At 49.7% G+C, this 20,035-nt stretch overlaps 1 protein-coding gene across 7 annotated transcripts in view; it reads right to left on the bottom strand.

The window, feature by feature from the left end:
• FRMPD1 (FERM and PDZ domain containing 1) overlaps nt 1-20,035 on the bottom strand; it is a 67,167-nt gene that overhangs the window by 23,776 nt on the left and 23,356 nt on the right. For 6 of the 7 annotated variants that reach the window (XM_043547380.1, XM_043547382.1, XM_043547385.1 and 3 more), the window contains 4 exons: nt 10,477-10,581; nt 4,470-4,627; nt 2,236-2,338; nt 811-856 (listed from right to left, as the gene is read on the bottom strand). In XM_043547380.1, the coding sequence (XP_043403315.1) occupies nt 811-856; nt 2,236-2,338; nt 4,470-4,627; nt 10,477-10,577 (408 nt within the window). In that variant the 5' untranslated portion in view covers nt 10,578-10,581. Of the gene's footprint in view, nt 1-810; nt 857-2,235; nt 2,339-3,182; nt 3,382-4,469; nt 4,628-10,476; nt 10,582-20,035 lie in introns of those variants that run through there. The other variant, XM_043547386.1, reaches the window with a different exon arrangement.

Genomic DNA, 20,035 nt, shown 5'->3' with positions numbered 1-20,035 from the left:
CAGGGAGATCTGAGTTTAGGCTTATGCCAGGTGTTAAAAAAAAAAATAATAATCAGGCTCTTCTCAGAAGTGCCAGGATCTTCAGACAGACGTTTTTCTCTGCCCGTTGGATGCAGGGAGATCTCGAGACCTCAGCAGCCTTTGCTGGTTCAGGAACATTATTGTGAGTGCACAAGTGCCGGCCTGCCCTTCAAGACAACAAACATGGCCCCAGCTCCTAACTCCAGGACAAGCACGTGGAGCATCAGTTCTAAGGCACGCCCGCGTCCCCTGCACCAACTCTCTCCAACACATGTCTCCGTGGCTCTTGGGGGCCTGCAGCATCCCACCCCCACAAATCCATGCGACTCCCAGTGCATGTTAACACAGCCCTGGGACCCCCATCATCTGCGTGGGAGCTCTGGGGCAGTCTCTAGGCAGAGAGCCCATGACGTCACAGCCCCGTTGCCAAGGAGCCAGGAAGTCGGACTGTGGGGCCTCAGGGATGGGGGAGAATCCCCCGACACTGCCCCCAAACAGAAGAATTGTGAGGCAATGCTGATGGAAAAATTCACCAAGGGCCGCGCCAGGCCCCAAAGAGATGCGTGTACAGCTGTGTGCATTGGAATGAATAACAGCTCCTTTACAGCTTCTGATGTACCACTCAACATTACACACCCAGCCTTGCTGTGCTCTGAAACGGGCCAGTCATTCTCGAGGGGCCGCTGCACAGTCCCCCACTTGTGAGCCCAGCCCTGTTACCCATCCTAGGGCTAATGTCCTGTCGCAAAGGAGCGGTTCTAGCAAAAGGGTTAGAGAAATGCAATTTACCGAAGTGCATCGCAGAACAGTAAGGAGAAGCGAGTCTTCGGGTTCCCTGTAACAGACAAATACAATTAGCTGAGTGTAGCAGTAAACACAATGTTGCCTTCTGACTAAGAACCAATTCCAGTAATGTATAGCATACGCTGCCCCCCCCGGGTGCTTCTGTTTTACCAGCTCTTGGGGGGAGCACTGGCTTGGCAGTGGTCACAGAGAAGGCTGATGGGGTTTCCACTCTGTTCCACCCAGCACAAGCTACCTTAAATAGAAAGATGCTTTCGCTGCTAGGAGTAGAGCTGGTAGACAAATGTTGGGTGGAAGAGTTTTCCGTCGGATCAGAAGATGGAATTTCGCCAAAACTGAAACGCATCAACTTTGCAATCCTGGGAATGCGTCAACTTTGACAAACCTGTAACTTTCTCATTTCCTTGTGCCAATTCAGAAACATTCCGTTTCAGGAAGGTAAAAACATTTCATCTCGACTTTGTTTTGATCAATTTCATTTGAACTTTGATTTATATTAAATAGAATCTATCACATATGCATTCAGTATATAAATTATATTTAATATTTTACGTATTATAAAGTTTGGACATTATCAAAATGAAACATTTCTATGGTCCGGAATCAACGTTTTGGGGAATTTTTGTTCCATGGGAAAGTTCAGCTCTTTGTTTCAATTTGGAACTATTTTTCACCCCTCCCCACAAATGTCAATTTCTCAGGGAATGGAAATTCTGTTTTCCGCCCAGCTCTGTTGAGGAGTTTGTGTTAACATTAGCTGGCATACCAGGGACATTTACCATTAACGGGTTTTTAAAATCAAGCGTGTAACCCACGCCCGCTCAGTGTGGAGCCCTGTCCCCCTTTGTGGCGGCTGGGCCACAGGGAAAGGTTGATGAGCCTGTTTTACAGCCTTGGCTAACGTAACTGGTCCTCCAGCGCGGGTAGCAGCAGCTCATATTTTTAGAGCCCGAGGCCCCATGTTCAATCTCTGAAGCCAACGAGCCACCCAGGCAGGAGCACCAAGCAGTTTCCACAGCCACAGGCAACTGTGACTGCGCGGGGAGGGGGGTACCTTAACACATTCCAACTTCACAGACTGATGGTGTGACTGCATGAAGCAGAACAAGGCTCGGGGTAGGGGGTGGGGCACTCAGCACTGTCATAACCCACATAACATGAGAGAGAGATTCGCAGGAAACAAGAGAGTTTCTCTTGCACATCTGTGTTCAGACTCACAGAGAAAACAGCCCACACTTGGGTCTGATGCACTCGCTATGAAACAACCAGTGGAATTACCACTGTGAAAAGCCAGGATTGCAACTGCAATTGCCAGGCAGCCCCGGGATTGGAATTCTAGAACTTTGCTCTTAAATCTTCATCCGCCCTTTTGGTTTCCAGGAGTGGCCAGTACCATCCACACGATCCTACCTCAACAGGTCAGCTGCCTGCTCAATAGAAATGTCCTCCACAGCTTTGTTGTTTATCGTGAGGATATGATCGCCGGGCAGCAGCTTCCCGTCGGCTGTGCTTCCTAGCGGAGATCAGCAGCAGGTCAGCTACTTGCTCAAAACAGCTTCCCTATGGCTTGTGCAGATCACAAACGTAGGCACTGCTACTCAGTGAAGCATCTATATTTGGTTTTCCAGCCCCAGGTGGTGAGAACAAACTCTCTCTCTATCCCTCCCACAGCGGAAGACTTATGCTCCTGACTGGGTTGAGTGGTGACTAAAAACTGAGTCACCACTCAACCCAGTCAGTAGCCCCAACTACAGTTAACAGCCAGAGTTAATAACCCTAGTAAACAATTCACAATGGTCCCTTCTGGTCTCAGAGTCTATGACTGGCCACTGAAATCAAAGGGCAGAATCCAAAGCCCACTGAGGTCAGCAGCACAGCTCCCAGTGACTTCCGGGGGCTTTGGCTCAGGCCCAGAACGTGTGTGTGCATTGTACAGGAACCAGGGGAGGGGAGCTAATGTGGGTTGGGGCTGTTGGCAGGGAAGGGTGGGTGGGGCAGGAGAGAGGTCACCCAAGGAAATGGGTGGCAAAGAAGGGATTGGAGGTGTGGCATGGATTTGTGAGGGCAAGGCAGGGAGGCAGAGATGGGGCACAGGCAGAGGAGGGGAATGCAGATGGAGGGGGGAGGAGATGAGGCAGGGGTAAGTGTCATGGAGCGGCACAGCCTGGGGCATGATCAGCGAGGTGGAAAGGAACGAATGCTGTTAGAACAAACCCAGCCTGGTGCCACTGGTGCCAAACCCAGCTCAGCTCTGCACCCAGGGCGGTTGGACACCAGGCTCCATGAAAGCTGGGACTATGTCCCTGCGTGGCTTCCTCTGGCTTCAGGGGAGATGCTAAGGGTAGGGGCTCACTCACCCTTCCCAGCCTTGGCTGCTCCTGGCCGAGGCCTCTGGAGAAGGGGGACTCAAGGTGACAGTGACTCCAACACCCGACTTTGCTCAGTTGGACAAGCTACCCAGCCCCTGACAAAGGCTGATCCAGCACCCATGGGTCCTTCCAGCCCTGGGAGACCGTGCCTGGGATGAATGCCAGCAGGAGAAGGAGCAGGGCTGGGCTGGGGAAAACGGCGGAGGGAAGCGTTAGTGAAAAGCGGTGTTGCCGCGACAAGGCCCTTCCCCATGAACACCGGACCAGAGCAGGAAGGGTGGGAGAGGTGAAAGAAAGGACAAAGAGGGACATTCCACTGATTCACCCTCAAAGCAAACCCAGCAGGACCCAGTCTGTTTAGTTTTAAGAGGTATTTCTTACGATTGTACATGATTCACAGTTAAACTTAGGAGAACTCCAAGCTTGCTAAAGTCTGCAGTGCACCAAATAACTTTAACTCTGCCCTCTGATGACACCACACAAGGGCCACAGAATTACGACTACAGCATTTGTGTGTTTGTGGGCCCATATTAGATGAAACAGTTTTAAAGACACTGTTTGTTTCCCCCTCAGGGTGGCCCTCCAGGGCAAAATTAAAGCTATGTGGGTGCCGCAACTGTGTACTTCCATCCCTTAACAAGCACAGATTTCTTTTAAGTTTCGCTTTAACTCTGAATTCATTACGCCTGTGGTTTAGGATAATTATAATACCCTGTCAATGAATCTGCTTCAAAGTGCTGATGGTTTAAGGTGAGAAATTGCTAATTCAGCCAGTCCAAGCAGCGGATTAGCAGAACATGCTCCTGAGTCGCTGGTTTGAAGGGGGGAGAGGCCTCTCTTCACAGCAGCAGACCATTCCGCACTAAGCTCTGCCAAGGGGCAGAGGGTTTGGTGTGCGGGTGCTGGGTAGCGTTAGTGGCGTCTCAGAGACGGGTCAGACTGGATAATCTGGTTGTCCCTCCTGCCCTTAAACTCTCCGACTCTAGGAAGCATGGGGCTACACATTCCGGAGCTCTCCTGGGAACACTGCTTCTACCGCCATTATAAAGAGAGAAAGGCTCGAGCCAAAGCCCGCTAAGTCCTGGAAAAATTCAGATCCAGATCCAAGCTTCTCATCTCAGGCCAGTTCCTTGCTAGAAATGGACATAACCCGATCAACCTTACTTGGGGGTGTGTCAGCGTGGAATCCTGCCAGCTGTTCACGGCCCCCAGGCAGCTTCCCCCAGGCACTTATGCAGGGGGGCCAGGAGGGGAAGGGGAGAGGACGATTCCTACCTGCAGCAACTGATGTGATAGCAAGAGGCGGGTTTGGTGAAATCTCAAAGCCATAGTGACCGAGAAGCAAATCCTTGTGTACGGTGACTGTGAGCTTCACCCGCGTTACTGGCTGATTAAGGCCGTCAGATGGGACGTCCACTACTGAAGATCTGCCCCTGAGCATTTGGATAGGGGGAAAGAAAAGGCTGAGGATTAGCAGACATTGATGCAGTGATGATTTCTATGAGGACATGGAACCCTGTCCATGCGGTTACCACCGCTTTTTTTAAAGGGCGGTGGGGCTTTTACAAATATTGAACCGGTACAAGACGAATTGAAAATAAAAGTCTGCGTTGCCCTGTCCACACATCATCAACCCAGACTGAGAATAATGGCCCCCCACCAAAGCAGAAGCAGCCCTGTCTCAGACTGGCTCACACCTCTCCTCCAAGGAAAGCCCAAGAAAACAGACTTGCCCGGTAGCCCATCCTACCCCTTGCTAGATCCATCTCCCTGTCAGATCAGGCCTTGTGGCTGATCATACAGCAGTGTCCTACAGAGAGAGGGGAGGCAACCATGTCTCAAACCGCGTAGGGCTATACAGGACAAAGACAACATCTGAAACTCCACCACCCCGAATCCAGCTGGAGCCAGTGCAGACTACTGAGTGCTGGTGTGACATGCTCTCGCCACAAAGCATCGTTAAGTGGATTCACATTCCGAAGATGTGTTAGGCCAGGTCAACACTACAAACTTCTCCAGCATACATGCATCTGGTGTGATGCCTGCCCGACAGAGCTATGCTGGCAGGAGCCCCAGGTTACACACCGTTATAAAGAGAGTCCTCCTGCTGGTGCAGCTTATTTTGTTCAGGGAACTGGTATAAACTAGACTGGCAAAAGAACACCTTTGCTGGCATAAGCTGCTTCTCCGCTAGGGAGTACAGCTCCACTGGCAAACTCTCTCTTGTGTAGACAAAGCCCCAACCTTAAAAAGGCTTGGAGGGGTGCCCCATGCAGGATGCACCACCAAAGCCTGGTCTGACCAAGGCTTAGGTGGGTGACCAAGGTGTGCATACGGGTAGCAAAGTCCATGTCCAAACCCAAAGGGTGCACACTCCTCACCAAGGAGAGACGGAAACAACAATGCGGCCTTGGCCACAGCCTCCACCCAAGTAAGTAGGGACCTAGCACAGAGTTAAGGGCAAAGCTAAGTCACATGCCACAGGTGCTCTGACCTCTCCTGGGGCCACTTTGCCAGTGTTGCTGGTCTGATCTGGGACGAGCCCTGGCCAGCCCCCAGCTCCGTCACTGGCGAGGGTGTTTCTACATGCTAGCTGGCTCTGATGAGATGGAGACAGTGAACGGGCTGACATCAGCATACCGATCGAACCACTGCTCCTATCGCCTCGCCAGCCTTCCTAGCACTCACAGGCACATGCAGAACATAGAGTTGAGGAGTGAGCCCTCGAGACAAACCAACGATCTTCTGGGACCTCTTGCAAAATTGGAATGGGGCTACTCAAGACTGACTCCTCCTAGCCCTGCTGGCGCTGCAGATGTGCCAGTGAAGCTTCATGCCTAGAAGGCACCGATGGGTCTCAGACAGTCTGTCGGGAAAGCTGCTCTTCATCCATTACCAGGAGATCAGAGGTGTGACACTACACCCCATATTCATCATAGTGGTACGATTATGACATAATTATGATGCATTTTGTACAAGATGTGTCATGTGAGGTGTCACTGGAAAAGTTATGATTTGCTGAATATGATTATCCTCTTTGTATGCATGTATCATTTTGGTATCTGAAGTTATGAATATTGTCTATGTATCTGTATTTCAAATGTGCCTACTCTAGGTAACACCCAAAACTAGCCTATCCAGTACAACAATGAAGAAGCTGAACAGTGCTGATGGCCCATCAGTAGGGTCCTATCAAATTCACAGCCATGAAAAACACGTCACAGACCATGAAATCTGGTCTTTTACCGTGAAATCTGGTCTTTTGTCTGCTTTTACCCTACGCTATACAGATTTAATGGAGGAGACTAGTATTTTTCTAACTGGGGGGCCTGACCCAAAAGGGAGTTGCAGGGGGGTCACCAGGTTATTCTAAGGGGGTCATGGTATTGACACCCTTACTTCTGTGCTGCCTTCAGAGCTGGGTGGCTGGAGAGTGGCGGCTGTTGGCCGGGTGCCCAGCTCTGAAGGCAGTGCCCTGCAAGCAGCAGCGCAGAAGCAAGGGTGGCAATACTATACCATACCACCCTTACTTCTGCGCTGTGGCCTTCAGACCTGGGCAGCCGGACAGCGGTGACTTGAGGGCCCAGCTCTGCAGACAGCAGTGCAGAAATAAGGGTAGCCGTAACTGCATCCCCCCCTACAATAACCTCGTGCCCCCCCCCGTTGGGTCAGGACCCCGACAATTACAACACTGAAATTTCAGATTTAAATATCTGAAATCATGAAATTTACGATTTTTAAAATCCTATGGCTGTGAAATTGACCCAAATGGACCATGAATTTGGTAGGGCCCTATCTATCAGCAAAGACAATGGACCATGGAACAGCTTTGTCTTCCTGTGAATGTTTTAGCCAGCCTATGGGTAATGACTGCTACGACTCAGCAAGGCATGCAAGGGCATGTGACCAGCCCACATGACACTGAACTCCATTTTGATACCTGTATTTTTCCACAAACTGGACTGGGAACTGAGCTTGGAACAAAGGGGTCCCGCCCGATGGAAAAGCTATATAAGGTGGGGAGTGACATCATCTCTTGGACTCACTCCCCACACAAGACGACTCCTAGAAACACTTGAGGAACAAAGACTGAATTGGGGGAAGTGCTGGTCCCAGGCTAAAGGGATTTCTAGCCTGTGTATGGAAACTTGGTGAGCTGCTTGTACCATCAGTTAGGGTGAGAAATTACTAATTCAAACGCTATCTAGTATGTTAGTCTTAGTTTGCGTTTTTGTTTATTTACGAGGTAATCTGCTTTGATCTGTTTTCTATCACTTAAAATCTATCTTTCTGTAGTTAATAAACTTGTTTTATGTTTTATATTAACCAGTGTGTTTTGAGTGAAGTGTCTGGGAAAATCTCAGCTCTGAAAACAAAAGGCTGTTGCAGATCTTCCCCACATCAAGGGAAAAGTGAACTATATTAATGAGCTTGCATTGTACAAATCCCTGTGCAGTGCAAGACGGTATAATACTGGGTTTATACTTCAGCAAGGCTGCGGAGCTGGGAAATTGGTTGTTGTCTTCTGTCTGTCCTTGAGTGGCTTAGGTAAAGTACTCAGGTAGCTCAGTTGAGTGTGTGGTGCCACCTGCTGTCCTGCTGGGTGATAACAGGGCCTGGAGAGGCTGGCTGAATCACCGGCAGAGCAGTGTGAGAGAGACCAACCCAGCTGTATGGTTAGGGGGCAAAGCAGTTCTCACGGCTCCCAGACTGCACCCCGGGGATGACAACGCATCATAAGAGGTACGTCCTAAAGAGGTTTGCTATGCACATGGGAGCGCATACTTTGTCTGGAGGGTGGCAGCGACCAATACAGATGGAAGGGAAAGCTTGGGAGGAACCTTCTCAGTCATCTATGTCCAGGAGCTGCATCTCAGTCACTCCCTTTTCCTGGTTCTCCTCCTCCTCCCCTAGCAGGAGAATCCCATCCGGGGAGCAAGGGCCTCCTGGCGAGCAGAGGCCCTAGCTTGGCCCTGCCCGGCCAGCCAAAGAAAGCTCTGGCGAATGGGAGCCATTTCAGACCAGTGCCTCTAGCCACTCACATCCTGCTCCACGCCTGGGGCAGAAGGAACCAGACATGCTAAGGGGGGCCTCAGCTCTACCCCAGCTCCAGACCCTCATAGCCTGGAACTTGGAGGACGAAGAGTCCAGCCCGCTCAGCTGTACCTGTTTGCTCTGTGGTTGGCTCAGCTCTAGGCCAGTGAGTGAAAGAGTCCCCATCCCCAGAGCGGACACAGAACATCCCCTCCATCCACCCAGTGGTGGGGAAAGGGAGGAGGCAATAAGGGGACCCACACTCAAGAGGGACTTGGGGGCAGATGAGGGAATGAGATTAACAAAGGGGCACTAGGTTCAGGCCACCTGCTGAACAGCTGTTGGATGGAAACTACTCGTGACCACTCGTGACGTGGATCAGACTGGAAGCAGTGACCTAGAAGACAGACACTCGAGGTCCCGGCCCCAGGCCTTGCAGCCGTCCTGTTCTGCCTCCTGAACACAGGCTGAAGAGGGGGTCTTAGCCAAAATGGTCTGGAAGGTTAGCTTCAGTTAAATACTCTACTATATTCCCTAATGCATCCCCACACAGGCATAACTGTGGCAGGGATACATGCTGGGGAGAGCTTCCAGAAGTCATTCTGCGCAGTGTGAATGGACAGCCCATGCAGTGCTGCGTCCCAGCACAGCCGAGAGATCCAGAATACGCCATCTTCTCACCTGCATGCTCCACCTGACAACCTCGTTTTCTACCGAACGGGTAGAGTTTTGCTGATGGCTCCCTTTCGAGTGTTGTGGGAGTAGCGGAGAGAGTGAAACCCAGAGAGCTAGAGCAGATTTTCCAGACAGAAAGGACACACTGTCTTTTCAAATAATACTTAATGGACAAGCTATAATAGTGTTAAGTGACATCACATGGTTTACTGGTCCATTGCTGCACATTCCATGAGGCTTGGGAATATGGAGACAGAAAAAATTCTGTTATGTTTTAATGCTGTATTAGTATGGTAAGTGGGAAATTTTAAGATAAGATTCCTCCCCTCAGGTTTAGGGCATTTAAAACTAGACAGGCCAAAGAGCTGGAAAAATGTACTGCAAGGAGCAGTTCTGCATTGCTAAGGGATTGAGAGATTTCTTCTTATCTTGATGGTAAAGTTTTTGGGATTCAGTCTGATAGGGTATACCCCACACCAGAATGACCTCTTATGTCAAATGCTGGGTATGTTACACATTATGGCATGACTAATCTAGAAAACAACTTCCTTTAAAAGGCAGAATACATCCGTCGTTATTGGAATTTTATAGCACTCAACATATGTGCCAGGCGCTTTACAGACAGACAGAGAAGGAGAGACAGGGCCCCAGACCCAAAGAGCTGGGCACATTTTTCTGCTGGAAACTTTTTTTTGGAGAAAAATACAGATCGACACAGAAATGTTTTGCGAACGTGTGTCTGTTTCACCAATGTTTGTGTCAAATCCTCTCTGCCCCCCAAATTCTGAAAAATCAAAACAGTTTGGTTTGAAATAACTTGGTTTTCAAATTTCCATCAATTTTATTAAAAACATTTGAAAATCTTCAAACTTCAAAATGAAGCATTTTGTTTCAGAGCAAATCAAACATTTAGTTTGACCCCTAAATTCCTTTGTTTTTCAACTTTTTGAGTCACCGAAAATCCCTGAGCAACATTTTCATTTTCAGTTTGACGCAAAACAATTCTCCCTCCCCCAATTTTTCAGTGAACCAAAAAATTCCATTATTGGCCCATCACTATTAATAATCTCATGTTAGATATGACACATCATGTTAGCAGCTAGGGAACGTATAAGAAAGCTCAGGTGAGATCAAAGACGCTATAGGCCAGGCTGCTCACTGCATACAATGCTACTCCAGTAAGAGTGCCATAATCGGACCCTAAAATAGGCACAGAAATGGCACATGGCAAAGAGAAATAGAAACCAGTTGATACAGGGCCAAACCTGGCCACCCTCATTCCAGGCTGGGTAGCTCATTATTCCACACATAATCCTACTGATTACAGTGAGATGGATTGCATAGCAAGGCGCTGCCCACCATGTAAATGTAGCAGCATCTGGCCCACAGTAAATAGCTTTGGGCTGCTTAAAAATGTAATGCATATTACGTTCTAGAACATATGGAATTCATGTTCCCTGAAATGAACAAAGGGAGGAATCAGACCCGAGATCTAAGACCTTCCCTAGCTTGCTGGAAACCAGTTTGTTCAGCACCCGACTAGTAAAGATCCTGTTCATGAAAATGTATTTACCTGGATATGCTATCCCGAGATCGACGGAGCCATCTTGCTACCATTTGTTCTATTCTACAGGCTTTGCGTGCTTGGAATAAGTTAGTCTCCAGATCTTCCATTTACCTGAAGAAGACAGAGGTTATTACAAACTTAGGGACATGGGAATCATCAGACTGGATCAGACCAGCGGTCCAGTGCTTGTCTCAGACAGAAGCCAGTACCAGATGCAAGGGGCAACAAACCTGCAGTAGACAGTTAGGGGATTACCTGCCCATACAGGGAGGTGTATTCCTAGGCCCAGGCTGCTAGGGGAGCCCTGAAGCACGAGTGTCGACATCCCTTCTAAAATGTAGGGAAGTTTCTTGTCAAGGCATTTCCATTGAATGGGCTAGAACCTGGGAACAGTTGCACAGGACCTGGGGTGGGGTGTTCCAGCCAGCAGCATGAGAATCAGGGGCACGGGCTGCATGTTTGGCCATATTCGGCACTGACCAAGTCACCCTGTGCAAGTGTGTGCTACTAGCAGGAACAATTTGCACAAGGGTCTGTCTGAATGCAGGAAGCTTAGCCTAGCGCATCTCACGTGCGCCCATTCTTGAGTCACGTATTCTGGGAGGCAGGATTTGGCCTGAGGCAGTTGCTAACTCCCATGGTTTTAATCACAAATCTCATCTCCCCTGGATTCGTGTGAATACATGAGACTCTCAACTTTTATTTTGTTTTAAATTAAGTTTCTAGCCCTCGTTGCAGAGAAAAACTAGAAAACACAAAGCCCCAGTGCCTCCAATACCAGAAGGTAACAATAAAAAGGACCCAGCCTTCATTATTATTTTTTTAAAGCTCATGATTTTGGGAGATCCCAACTCACTTTCCAAATGCTTGGGGTTGACAATACTGCTCATGTATTTTTAAACAGAGGTATTATGCAGTCTATGCTCAAAATGTGACCGACTTTATAATGTAGGGACACGTGGAAAGAGATCAATTACTCTGTATAAACCCACAAATTGGTGCCGTAGACCAGGGGTTTTCAACCCTTTTTTCATTTGCAGATCCCTAAAAAAATTTCAAATGGAGGTGTGGACCCCTTGGGAAATCTGAAGCATAGTCTATGGACCCCGGGGGTCCATTGGCCACAGGTTGAAAACTGCCGGATAAAACATACAGTGTTACCAACAGAAAGAGTTAATACATCTAGAACTTCCTACCATTCTATCCCCTGCACCTTGTGTGAATGTTATTAGTACAGTTATCGGATGCCACCTGCAGCACTAGTGCCTCATTACAGAAACTGATTCTGGCTAGTCACTGCAGATTCCAGAGAAGATTTAGACAATCATGATGCGCAAAAGAGCATCCTTATTTCAGAGCACTGAAGCAGCTCTATGGCCTAGTTCTGGAGGAGCGCTCCCCCATCTCTGTAGCAATGACTCCACATTATTACAATTTGAGGTACCTGCAAATCCACATTCTAAATGTTAAGTTCAGCCAACGCTTCTGTGAGTTGCAGAAATATGTAGGTCCAACCTGACAACAGCTTTAACAGTGGATGTTCAAAGAAATCCTGATACATAGGCAGCAACACTGGGGAGGATGAGCCCACCTGGCTAAGGGGTGCAGGGGAACACCCTTCTGGTTATTCTTCATCGTTGGCTGGGCTTTTGCCTTTGACCACCTGATTGTGCTGGTCATTACCCACATCGACTTCAGCTAGTGCTAAGGAGAACGGAGTCATTCTTCAGGCTGGAGGAATGTTTCTGGCTGGATGAGGAGGTTCCAGATATCTTGGGGAGAGGAATGTCCACTGCAGAGAGCAGCCCCATGCCCTGTCTGTGACAGAATTCTGTCTCATTTTAAATATGTATACTGGCTGGGTAGCCACAGAAATCCTATGGAGATTAACAGCTAAACAAGGAACTGGACTGGCAAGCTCATTCACACTGGGAGGAATGGTGTTAAAATTAGTGGCTGAAAACTAAATGCTATACTAATAATTAATTGTACCGAGGTCTGCTAATTCTTGGACTGCCTGCGTTTGGTTAGATTAATCTCTCTTAACGACTAAAGTAGAACCTCATTGTAGTGAAGGGGCGTGGCCCCCCTTTGAGACTCACAGGGAGGGACCACCGCCCGCCCCCTGGTGGGCGGAACCAGGAAGGCCACACCCACCCTGCCAAAAGCAGAGGGGCGGGACAGGAGTAGGAAGTACAAAAGGCAGGCCTGGCAGCTCAGTTGTGCTGGAGCTGCCGAGGGAGACAGACAGTTCTCCACTGCTGCTGGAGTGGGACGCTGAGGAGGACCTCCGAGGACTTGCCTGAGCTTCCAGACACCGAGGATTCCACCGCCATTCCAGACACCGAGGAGCTGCTGGGACTACCATTGGTGGTGTACCCCGGGGAGATGGAGGATGACCCCGGATCCAGGTACCTCCCGAGGGGAGGGGAGGAAGTGGCCCAGGGACAGCCGATTGTAGTCTGGCCGCGTTGCGGCTGGATCCCTGCTGACCCAGTGGCAGAATGCTCCGCCACCGATAGGGCTCTGGGCTGGCACTTGGAGGAGCAGCGTGGGCCCAGGTCCCCCTACCACTCCATCCCCGGGGTGGCAGTCTCCCCCACCTTCGGTCAGGAGGCCTGTGTTAATCTACCATCCACCAGAGCTAGGACACTAGATCCTGTACAGCGCTGCCCTGCCTGAGGGCTGCAGCTTGGTGCCCCGCCATGCCTAGGGTCTAGGATCTGGGCCCTAGACTATTCACTGCTCTGCCCTGCCTGAAGGCCAGAGCCCCCTAGCCTATTGGGTGCTCTGCCTTGCCTGAGGGCCTGAGCTCCTAGACTATTTACTGCCCTCCCTGCTTGAGGGCCAGAGACCTCTAGACTGTTTGGGGCTCTACCCTGCCTGAGGGCTTGTGCCCCAGAGACTGCTTATTGCCCAACCCAGCTCAGAGGGCCTGGGCGCCAGAGATAGCTAATCCCCACCCCCTTTTCCAGACTGCCTTTTGTGGAACAAGACAGCGAGGGGGTGTGGCCTCCCTCCAAGACTGACAGGGAGGGACGGCCACGCACTCTTACTCTCCTCCAAAACATTCAAGTCAAATCACTGAACATCTGGGTGTAGAAGCTTTCGAACAAGAACGACTAACCTCTAAAGACAATGCTAACCCTCTAGATTTCATTACCCTGTGTCTCTGGGCAAACACTTTACATTAAGATCTTTTATGATCTTAATAGTTTATGGCAATATTGAAAAATGGCCATGAGGGCCCATGATACAACCTAGCCATGCAGCTGTATCATTTTACCGTACAACTACAATAAATTGCATCAACAGCCAGACTGCATTAGCAATTTCAAGCAATAAAAGAATAATCCATACATGTATATTTTTGTTTGAAGAACTGGTGCCTTGAAGATTGATTTTGCTACGGTCCTAGAAAGGGTCAGGGGGACTGTGCTCCAATTCTTACCAAATCAGTTCTCTGGAGTTTTCTTTTTGATGATGTAGAGATTTTGGTGTAGAAAAACAAGACTTCCAGAAAGCTGCCTGCACACAAATTGTTCCTATTTGTCAGTTATTTAGGCAATATTTATATACATTATTATAATTCCTTCCAAGAGCTTCGGTCCCCATCTCTAGAGTAGGACTACATACCACAGATGCTTTTTCAGCTCCATTTACTGTAACTTCATTTATGTCCTTTGAAGGTTCTGGTCAGATATACGATTACATCAAAATGGCTACCTTCTTAACAGATCCATTCTCTTGTCTATTCAGAGTTACAGGGGCTGATTTTTACAGGCAGAAATAAGTTTTTTTTTTAGTCCCGTTAGCTCTGCAGATCTAATTAGCTATGAAAGCAGGAGCTAGATGAATTCTGTAAATTATTTTTATTAGCCAGAACTTCAGCTACAAAATCTCTGTCTAGTGATGAGACAGAAAGGGCTCAGCTTGACTTTCAGATCCCAAGTTGAACTTACAAGTCTACAGTTACCACAACGTCCATAGTCAGTTAATTTACAGGTAAAAATGCATTTTTTCGAAGAGAAATCCAGCATACCACTATGCCATGTTTAGAGTCACTTTTCACACACTAGAAGATCAGAAAAAGTTGTACGCTATCACTGAATCCACAATACACAAAAATAAAAGGGGACACCGCAAAAATATTTTAATCTAGAAAGCCGAAAACTGGTATTAAGCTGTAGAAAGAAAACCAGAATATAGCTGTTGCATCCACCTGTTGTGTCTCCTTTTATACTCGGAGCGTAAGCCCTTGTGGGGTGGGGCCATCTTTTTGTTGTGTCTGTACAGCTCCTAGCGCAATAGGGTCCAGCTCTGTGACTGGGACAGCTAGGGGCTATGCAATACAAATAATAAATAATAATATTTAGCATCACTCCAGCTACAGAAGAGATGTATGAAACGTCTGTGCTGGAACCATGTAAATTCAGCTGGTTTTAGATCCAAACATGAAATCCATGGAGGTTTAGTGAATCTTGGGCTGACCCAGGACCCCTCCCAACAGAACCCCTCCCCCGCACCAAACCAAACACCACTTTTAGCTCAGGTTTTCTTCTGAGGGAGAGGGGCCAGGCCCAATGATCTGCTCTGGCTTCTCTTCAGCCCTCAGGGAGCGGCTGTGTAACCTATTTCACTTCCTGCTCCATTCGGGATGGACAGAAGGAAAGGCGTAGAATCCATTCCCCAGTAGATCCTTGGCGTAGGGTGACCATATTTCCCAAAGGGAAAACGGGAGACTACATGGGCCTAGCCTGAGGGCTCCCCCCTGCCCAACACAGGGCTGGCCGAAGCCCTCCGCCCAAGCCCTGCCCCCGTTCCCCGCATGGGCTGGCCTGAGTTGCCCTCCCAAGCCCTGCTTGCCTCCCAGATGCAAGGCTGGAGTTGGCATCACTGCTCGCTCGAGCCCTGTCTGCCCTTCGCCTGAGCCGTGCCTCCCGCCCTGCATGCGGCAGGCATCGCCGCTCACCCTCCTCTTTGACAAAATGGGCATTTGCCCCATTTGCTCTTTCCAAGTTGATCAGCTCGCGAGAGCAAATGGGACAAACGCCCACTTTTGCCAGAAGAGGCTGCACGGCTGGGACAGGGGTTAAAAAAGGGACAGTCCCGGCCAAAACGGGATGTATGGACACCCAACCTCAGTGAAGCCTCTAGGCCTGCCTGCCTGTCTGATAAAATTCCAGATCCTGCAGTTCCTCCAGTCATGTTGTTGTTGCATCTGTCTCTGAAAGATGGCCAAGAATCCTCTAGAGGAACAGGGCATTCCTTATGCAGCCACCTTTATGATGCAGACACCTGGGAAACAAACTAGGATTGATGGGATGGACGCTTATGAACTTTCCAAAAGGAAAGAGGAGAAATTTCAGCTCAAACAGGAACTTGAAAAGAAAACAAGGCTGCAGCGCTATGCCAAAGCAGGTTAATGGATGCTTACAGTGCCCTGCAGGTGGGTATTTAAGAAAACCACATGCCTAGGGAGCAGTTCAAAACAAGGAAGCAGTGCTGTTGATTAGGGCACATGGTGCGTCAGTTCCCTGCATACGGAGAGTTAATTCCCTTTCAACGTGAATACTTTATGCTTCCTGTCGGCCCACTCCCAGCCCGCAAACTTCCTGCACATGATACCTTGCGAGATAGACACGCTACTGCAAGAGCCACTTTCCCGGCATGTCGCTTTGACCACATTGCGTGGGATGTGATGGACAGAGAAGGGCAAACTTCTTGCCTTCTTAGCCTGTCCCCGCCCGACGGATCATCTCTCACGCACTGCCGAGATGTCAACTCCTGCCGCTGCCCAGCCCACGACGTCTGGTCCATCGCCTGCTTGTTACATGTCCCAACAAACACCTTTGCACTTTCTCTCATGCTGATCCTTACACTAGGGAGGATCTTCTGTGAGCCCCTCCAAAGCCACCTCATTGTCCCTTTCACACCTCTCTTTAAAACCCCCCTCTGCCACAATGCCTCACAACACTCGACAACAGTTAGGCTGCTGGCGTGCTGAGAACAGGCTGACCAGTAGTGGCTCGATATTTCCTTATGCTGCCCCGTCTGTCTGTATCCATCAGTGGTCTCTTGTCTTAGACGGTCAGCTCTTTGGGGCAGGGGCTGTCTGTGTTCTGTGTCTGTACAGCGCCTAGCACAATGGGGCCCTGATTTAGGGCGGAGTCTCCTGGGTGCTATCGCAAACAAACAAGTAAGGATAATAATATGGTAAGTTCTGCAAATGCGTGTTTAGCTCTGACGGCCCCATTTCTAGCTTTCCTGGGACACACAGGTCCAAACCCATACTGCAATAGAAGCAGCAGAGAAAACAGCCTTTTTGAAACCTGTCTACTGATGCAATAGTTCAGCTAATGGGAACAAGGTTCTGTTCCAAAATTCCACTCCTGATGGATGCACAACCCATTTTACAGCAGTCAGAAAAGCTTGACCACGTGAACCCAACGGCAAATAAAAAAAAAATCTTAAGAAATCTCATGCATTTTAAGATGGTGTTCAAAAATCACGAGTTGAGAGAGTGGCAGTATTGTAGGGATTCCTGCCTCTAGTCCAATAACATGGGGCTGCAGGATTCCCGCGTGCCCTCTCCGAGGAGGCTACTTGAGCAAATCCTAGGTTTCTCCTTCCTTAGTTAGGAAAGTTACCTTACACCACCAAGAAACAGGGTGCAGAAGACCCTCCCCCAGATGGAGACAGCAGCCTGAGGTGTGGATTCTCATGGTGTCACGGACAGAGAACACGCAACACATGGCTCTGTGATACTTACAAACCAAATTGCTGCCCGCATCCCAGCAGGCACATGGGCTAGCATGTGCCACAGAACTGCTCATACCACTGCGCTCTAAGGGGGACCCGACCTGGAAGAGTGAGCCCCACCCCACCGCACCCCCCTGCTCTGCAGCAGCCAGGGAGGTCTGGGGGGGCACGGAGAACTGACGAGCATGCTGCAGCCAGAGGGGACGGGGAGGGGTTTCATGTCCATCCTTGGCTAGTAGGTGCCCAGGTGCGAAGGACGGAGCCCCCCCAAGAGATGGGTAGGGAGAATGGACTTCCTCCTAGTTGGAGCACCCAGCTGTCAGCTCAGATTCTGAAGGCTTGTATAATTCCATCCCTGACACTGAAAGAGACTTGACTGGGGGACAGTGGGAGACAGACCGATACCCAGGCCAGTAGGGCCCTCAGGGGAATTGTGAGGCAGGTCTAGCGGGGTGAAGGGATCAAAGCAGGCGGAGAGGAGGCTGGAGAGTATCCCTGTATGCCAGGCTCACCTCTGAGCTCTGCTCACTCCCCAGGCACAGGGGGCCATGTGCCCAGCCCAGACTAGTGGGGACAGCTCACTGTCAGCACCCCCGCTTTCCCTTGATTGCACCAGTGCTAGCCCCTAGTGCAGATGTGGTTTGCATCAGTGCAGCACGATGTGCACTGGTGCAGCTTCTCCGGGGTGTTAACCAGGGTCAGACACGTGGGTGACAGTCACGTTGACACTGGGGTTTGCACAGAGGCACCGATCTCAGGGGCTGAACTCCCAGTAACACCAGGCGTGGCCGCGATGGGCAGTTTGAGCTGGTCTCCCCTGCTTAAGGCTTGAAGTTGCAGGGTAGATAGGAAGGTAAGGCCAGATTGCCTCTGATTGCCAGAGCCCGGGAGTGGACAACAAGAGATGGATCGCACTTGATAATTCTTCCCCTTTAAGCATTTGGCACTGGCCACTGGCGGAAGACAAGACACTGGGCTAGATGGACCATTGGTTTGGCCCAGTATGGCCGTTCTTATTGCGTCCTGCCTCTTAAGGGGGTGCCCAAAAGGCGAGGAGAGACCCCAGCACAGGGGACAGCCACACAGTGACTCACCAGGACTGGTCCTAGGCAGCACTGCTACCAACCGCAAAGGAGTCTGGGTCATAGCCCCAATCCTCCTCCACGCCAGGCTGCAGAACGGGCTGGCTGCAGCGGGAGTGTAATAGGCACCTGGAGCCCTGTGCAGATACGCGAGCCCCGCCAGAACGCCACGGTCTAGCCGTGCCTGCAGGTATTCCCTCCCAGAGCACACACACAGCTACGGCACACAACAGAGCGGGCTTTCTGCGCCGAAACGCTGCTGGGGGTGCCCAGGGAGCCCGAGAGCTCTTGGCCCTGCATTCTTCTTGGACTAAAGTAGGTTTTCAGATTTGGGCCCCACTTACCCCAGCACAACCCCATCACACTGGTGTAACTGGGAGCAGAATTTACTCCGTTGCATCTAATTTTATAGCCCAGCACATCACCAAGGAACCGTGGCTCTCCCAGGAGCCAAATACTCAAGAGGGGCTTAAACTCCGTGAAGAGGACGGACCCTGACCTCTCGTGGTGTGTCTGTGTCATTACACAGGCCTCAGGCTGGGCGGCTACACAGAGCCAATGTAAGAAGTGACATGTCTCATGGGAAACCCTGAGACTTCATTCTCTTTCGAAGCAATGCTGCTGCTGAATCAGATAGCCGGGCTTGAGCAATGCCAGCCAGAGAGCTGTATAAAATAATGCCAGGTATCTGCAGGCCAGAGGCACTTCCTGGAGAGAAGCCCTATTGCCCTCAACCTCCAAAATGGTGGTGCAGGAGTGGAGAATGCTAGGATGCCCGCCAGGGTGGAACGTCTTTATCAGCCTCCGGCTGGCAGGTCTCTGATAGGTTTGAAGTGCTCCGACCCCTTCTGGCTATTGGCAATGAGGAGCATCCTATCCCCCTCTCTGGCTGCTGGTGGGGATCAGGAAAATGTTCAATATTCTACCCACTCCAGCCTCTTGGTTGCTGTGATGGCGAAGGAGGTTTCAAATACTCCACCACTAGCACAAACAGCTCCTTCAATGGGGGAGTCTCCCTCACCTCAGCTTTGCGTCCTTTTTCTCCTCCCCACTGAATAGTGTCAGCGTGTGCCTGCACAGCAAGTTGAGAAAGCTATGGGCAGCTGCAAAGGCACTGGTGCTTTCTGCAGACTCAGACACAATACTGCACAGCTGAATATTCACAACTGGAACTGGTCCAAAATTTTTCAGATCGAACATTTTTCCCCTCAGAGGGTTAAAGGAACATATTGATATCAACAACATTTTGTTTGATGTTTTGGTAATATCAAAACATTTTGTATCCATTCTGACTTCTTCTGAACATTTGATTTGCTGGGACATGTTGATTTTGTTTTGTTTTTGCTCCAATTGGGAAAATACATTTTGAAATGTCAGAATTTCCGACCGGATGGAAATTCTGTGTTTCAGCCAGCTTTGTGCACAACCACAAGGGCTAGATGCAGTTTTTAAAAGAGCTTGGATTCTGCACCAGTCTTTGCTTGCCAGTGGCAAGTGAGGGAGTGGAATTTCCAAACCCTGGCTTACAGTGTATTTTCTACTGCATGATGGAATTCTTTGATTCATTTTCGATATTCCTGAGAACTAGAAAATAGAACCACTCTCTTCTGAGAAAAGGAGTACTTGTGGCACCTTAGAGACTAACCAATTTATTTGAGCATAAGCTTTCATGGGCTACAGCTCACTTCATCGGATGCATTCAGTGGAAAATACAGTGGGGA

The sequence above is a fragment of the Chelonia mydas genome, chromosome 5, assembly GCF_015237465.2.
Source record: "Chelonia mydas isolate rCheMyd1 chromosome 5, rCheMyd1.pri.v2, whole genome shotgun sequence".
In the NCBI taxonomy this organism is placed as follows: domain Eukaryota; kingdom Metazoa; phylum Chordata; order Testudines; family Cheloniidae; genus Chelonia; species Chelonia mydas.
The sequence above is the reverse complement of the archived record's forward strand: the minus strand, read 5'-3'. Positions and strand labels throughout refer to the sequence as shown.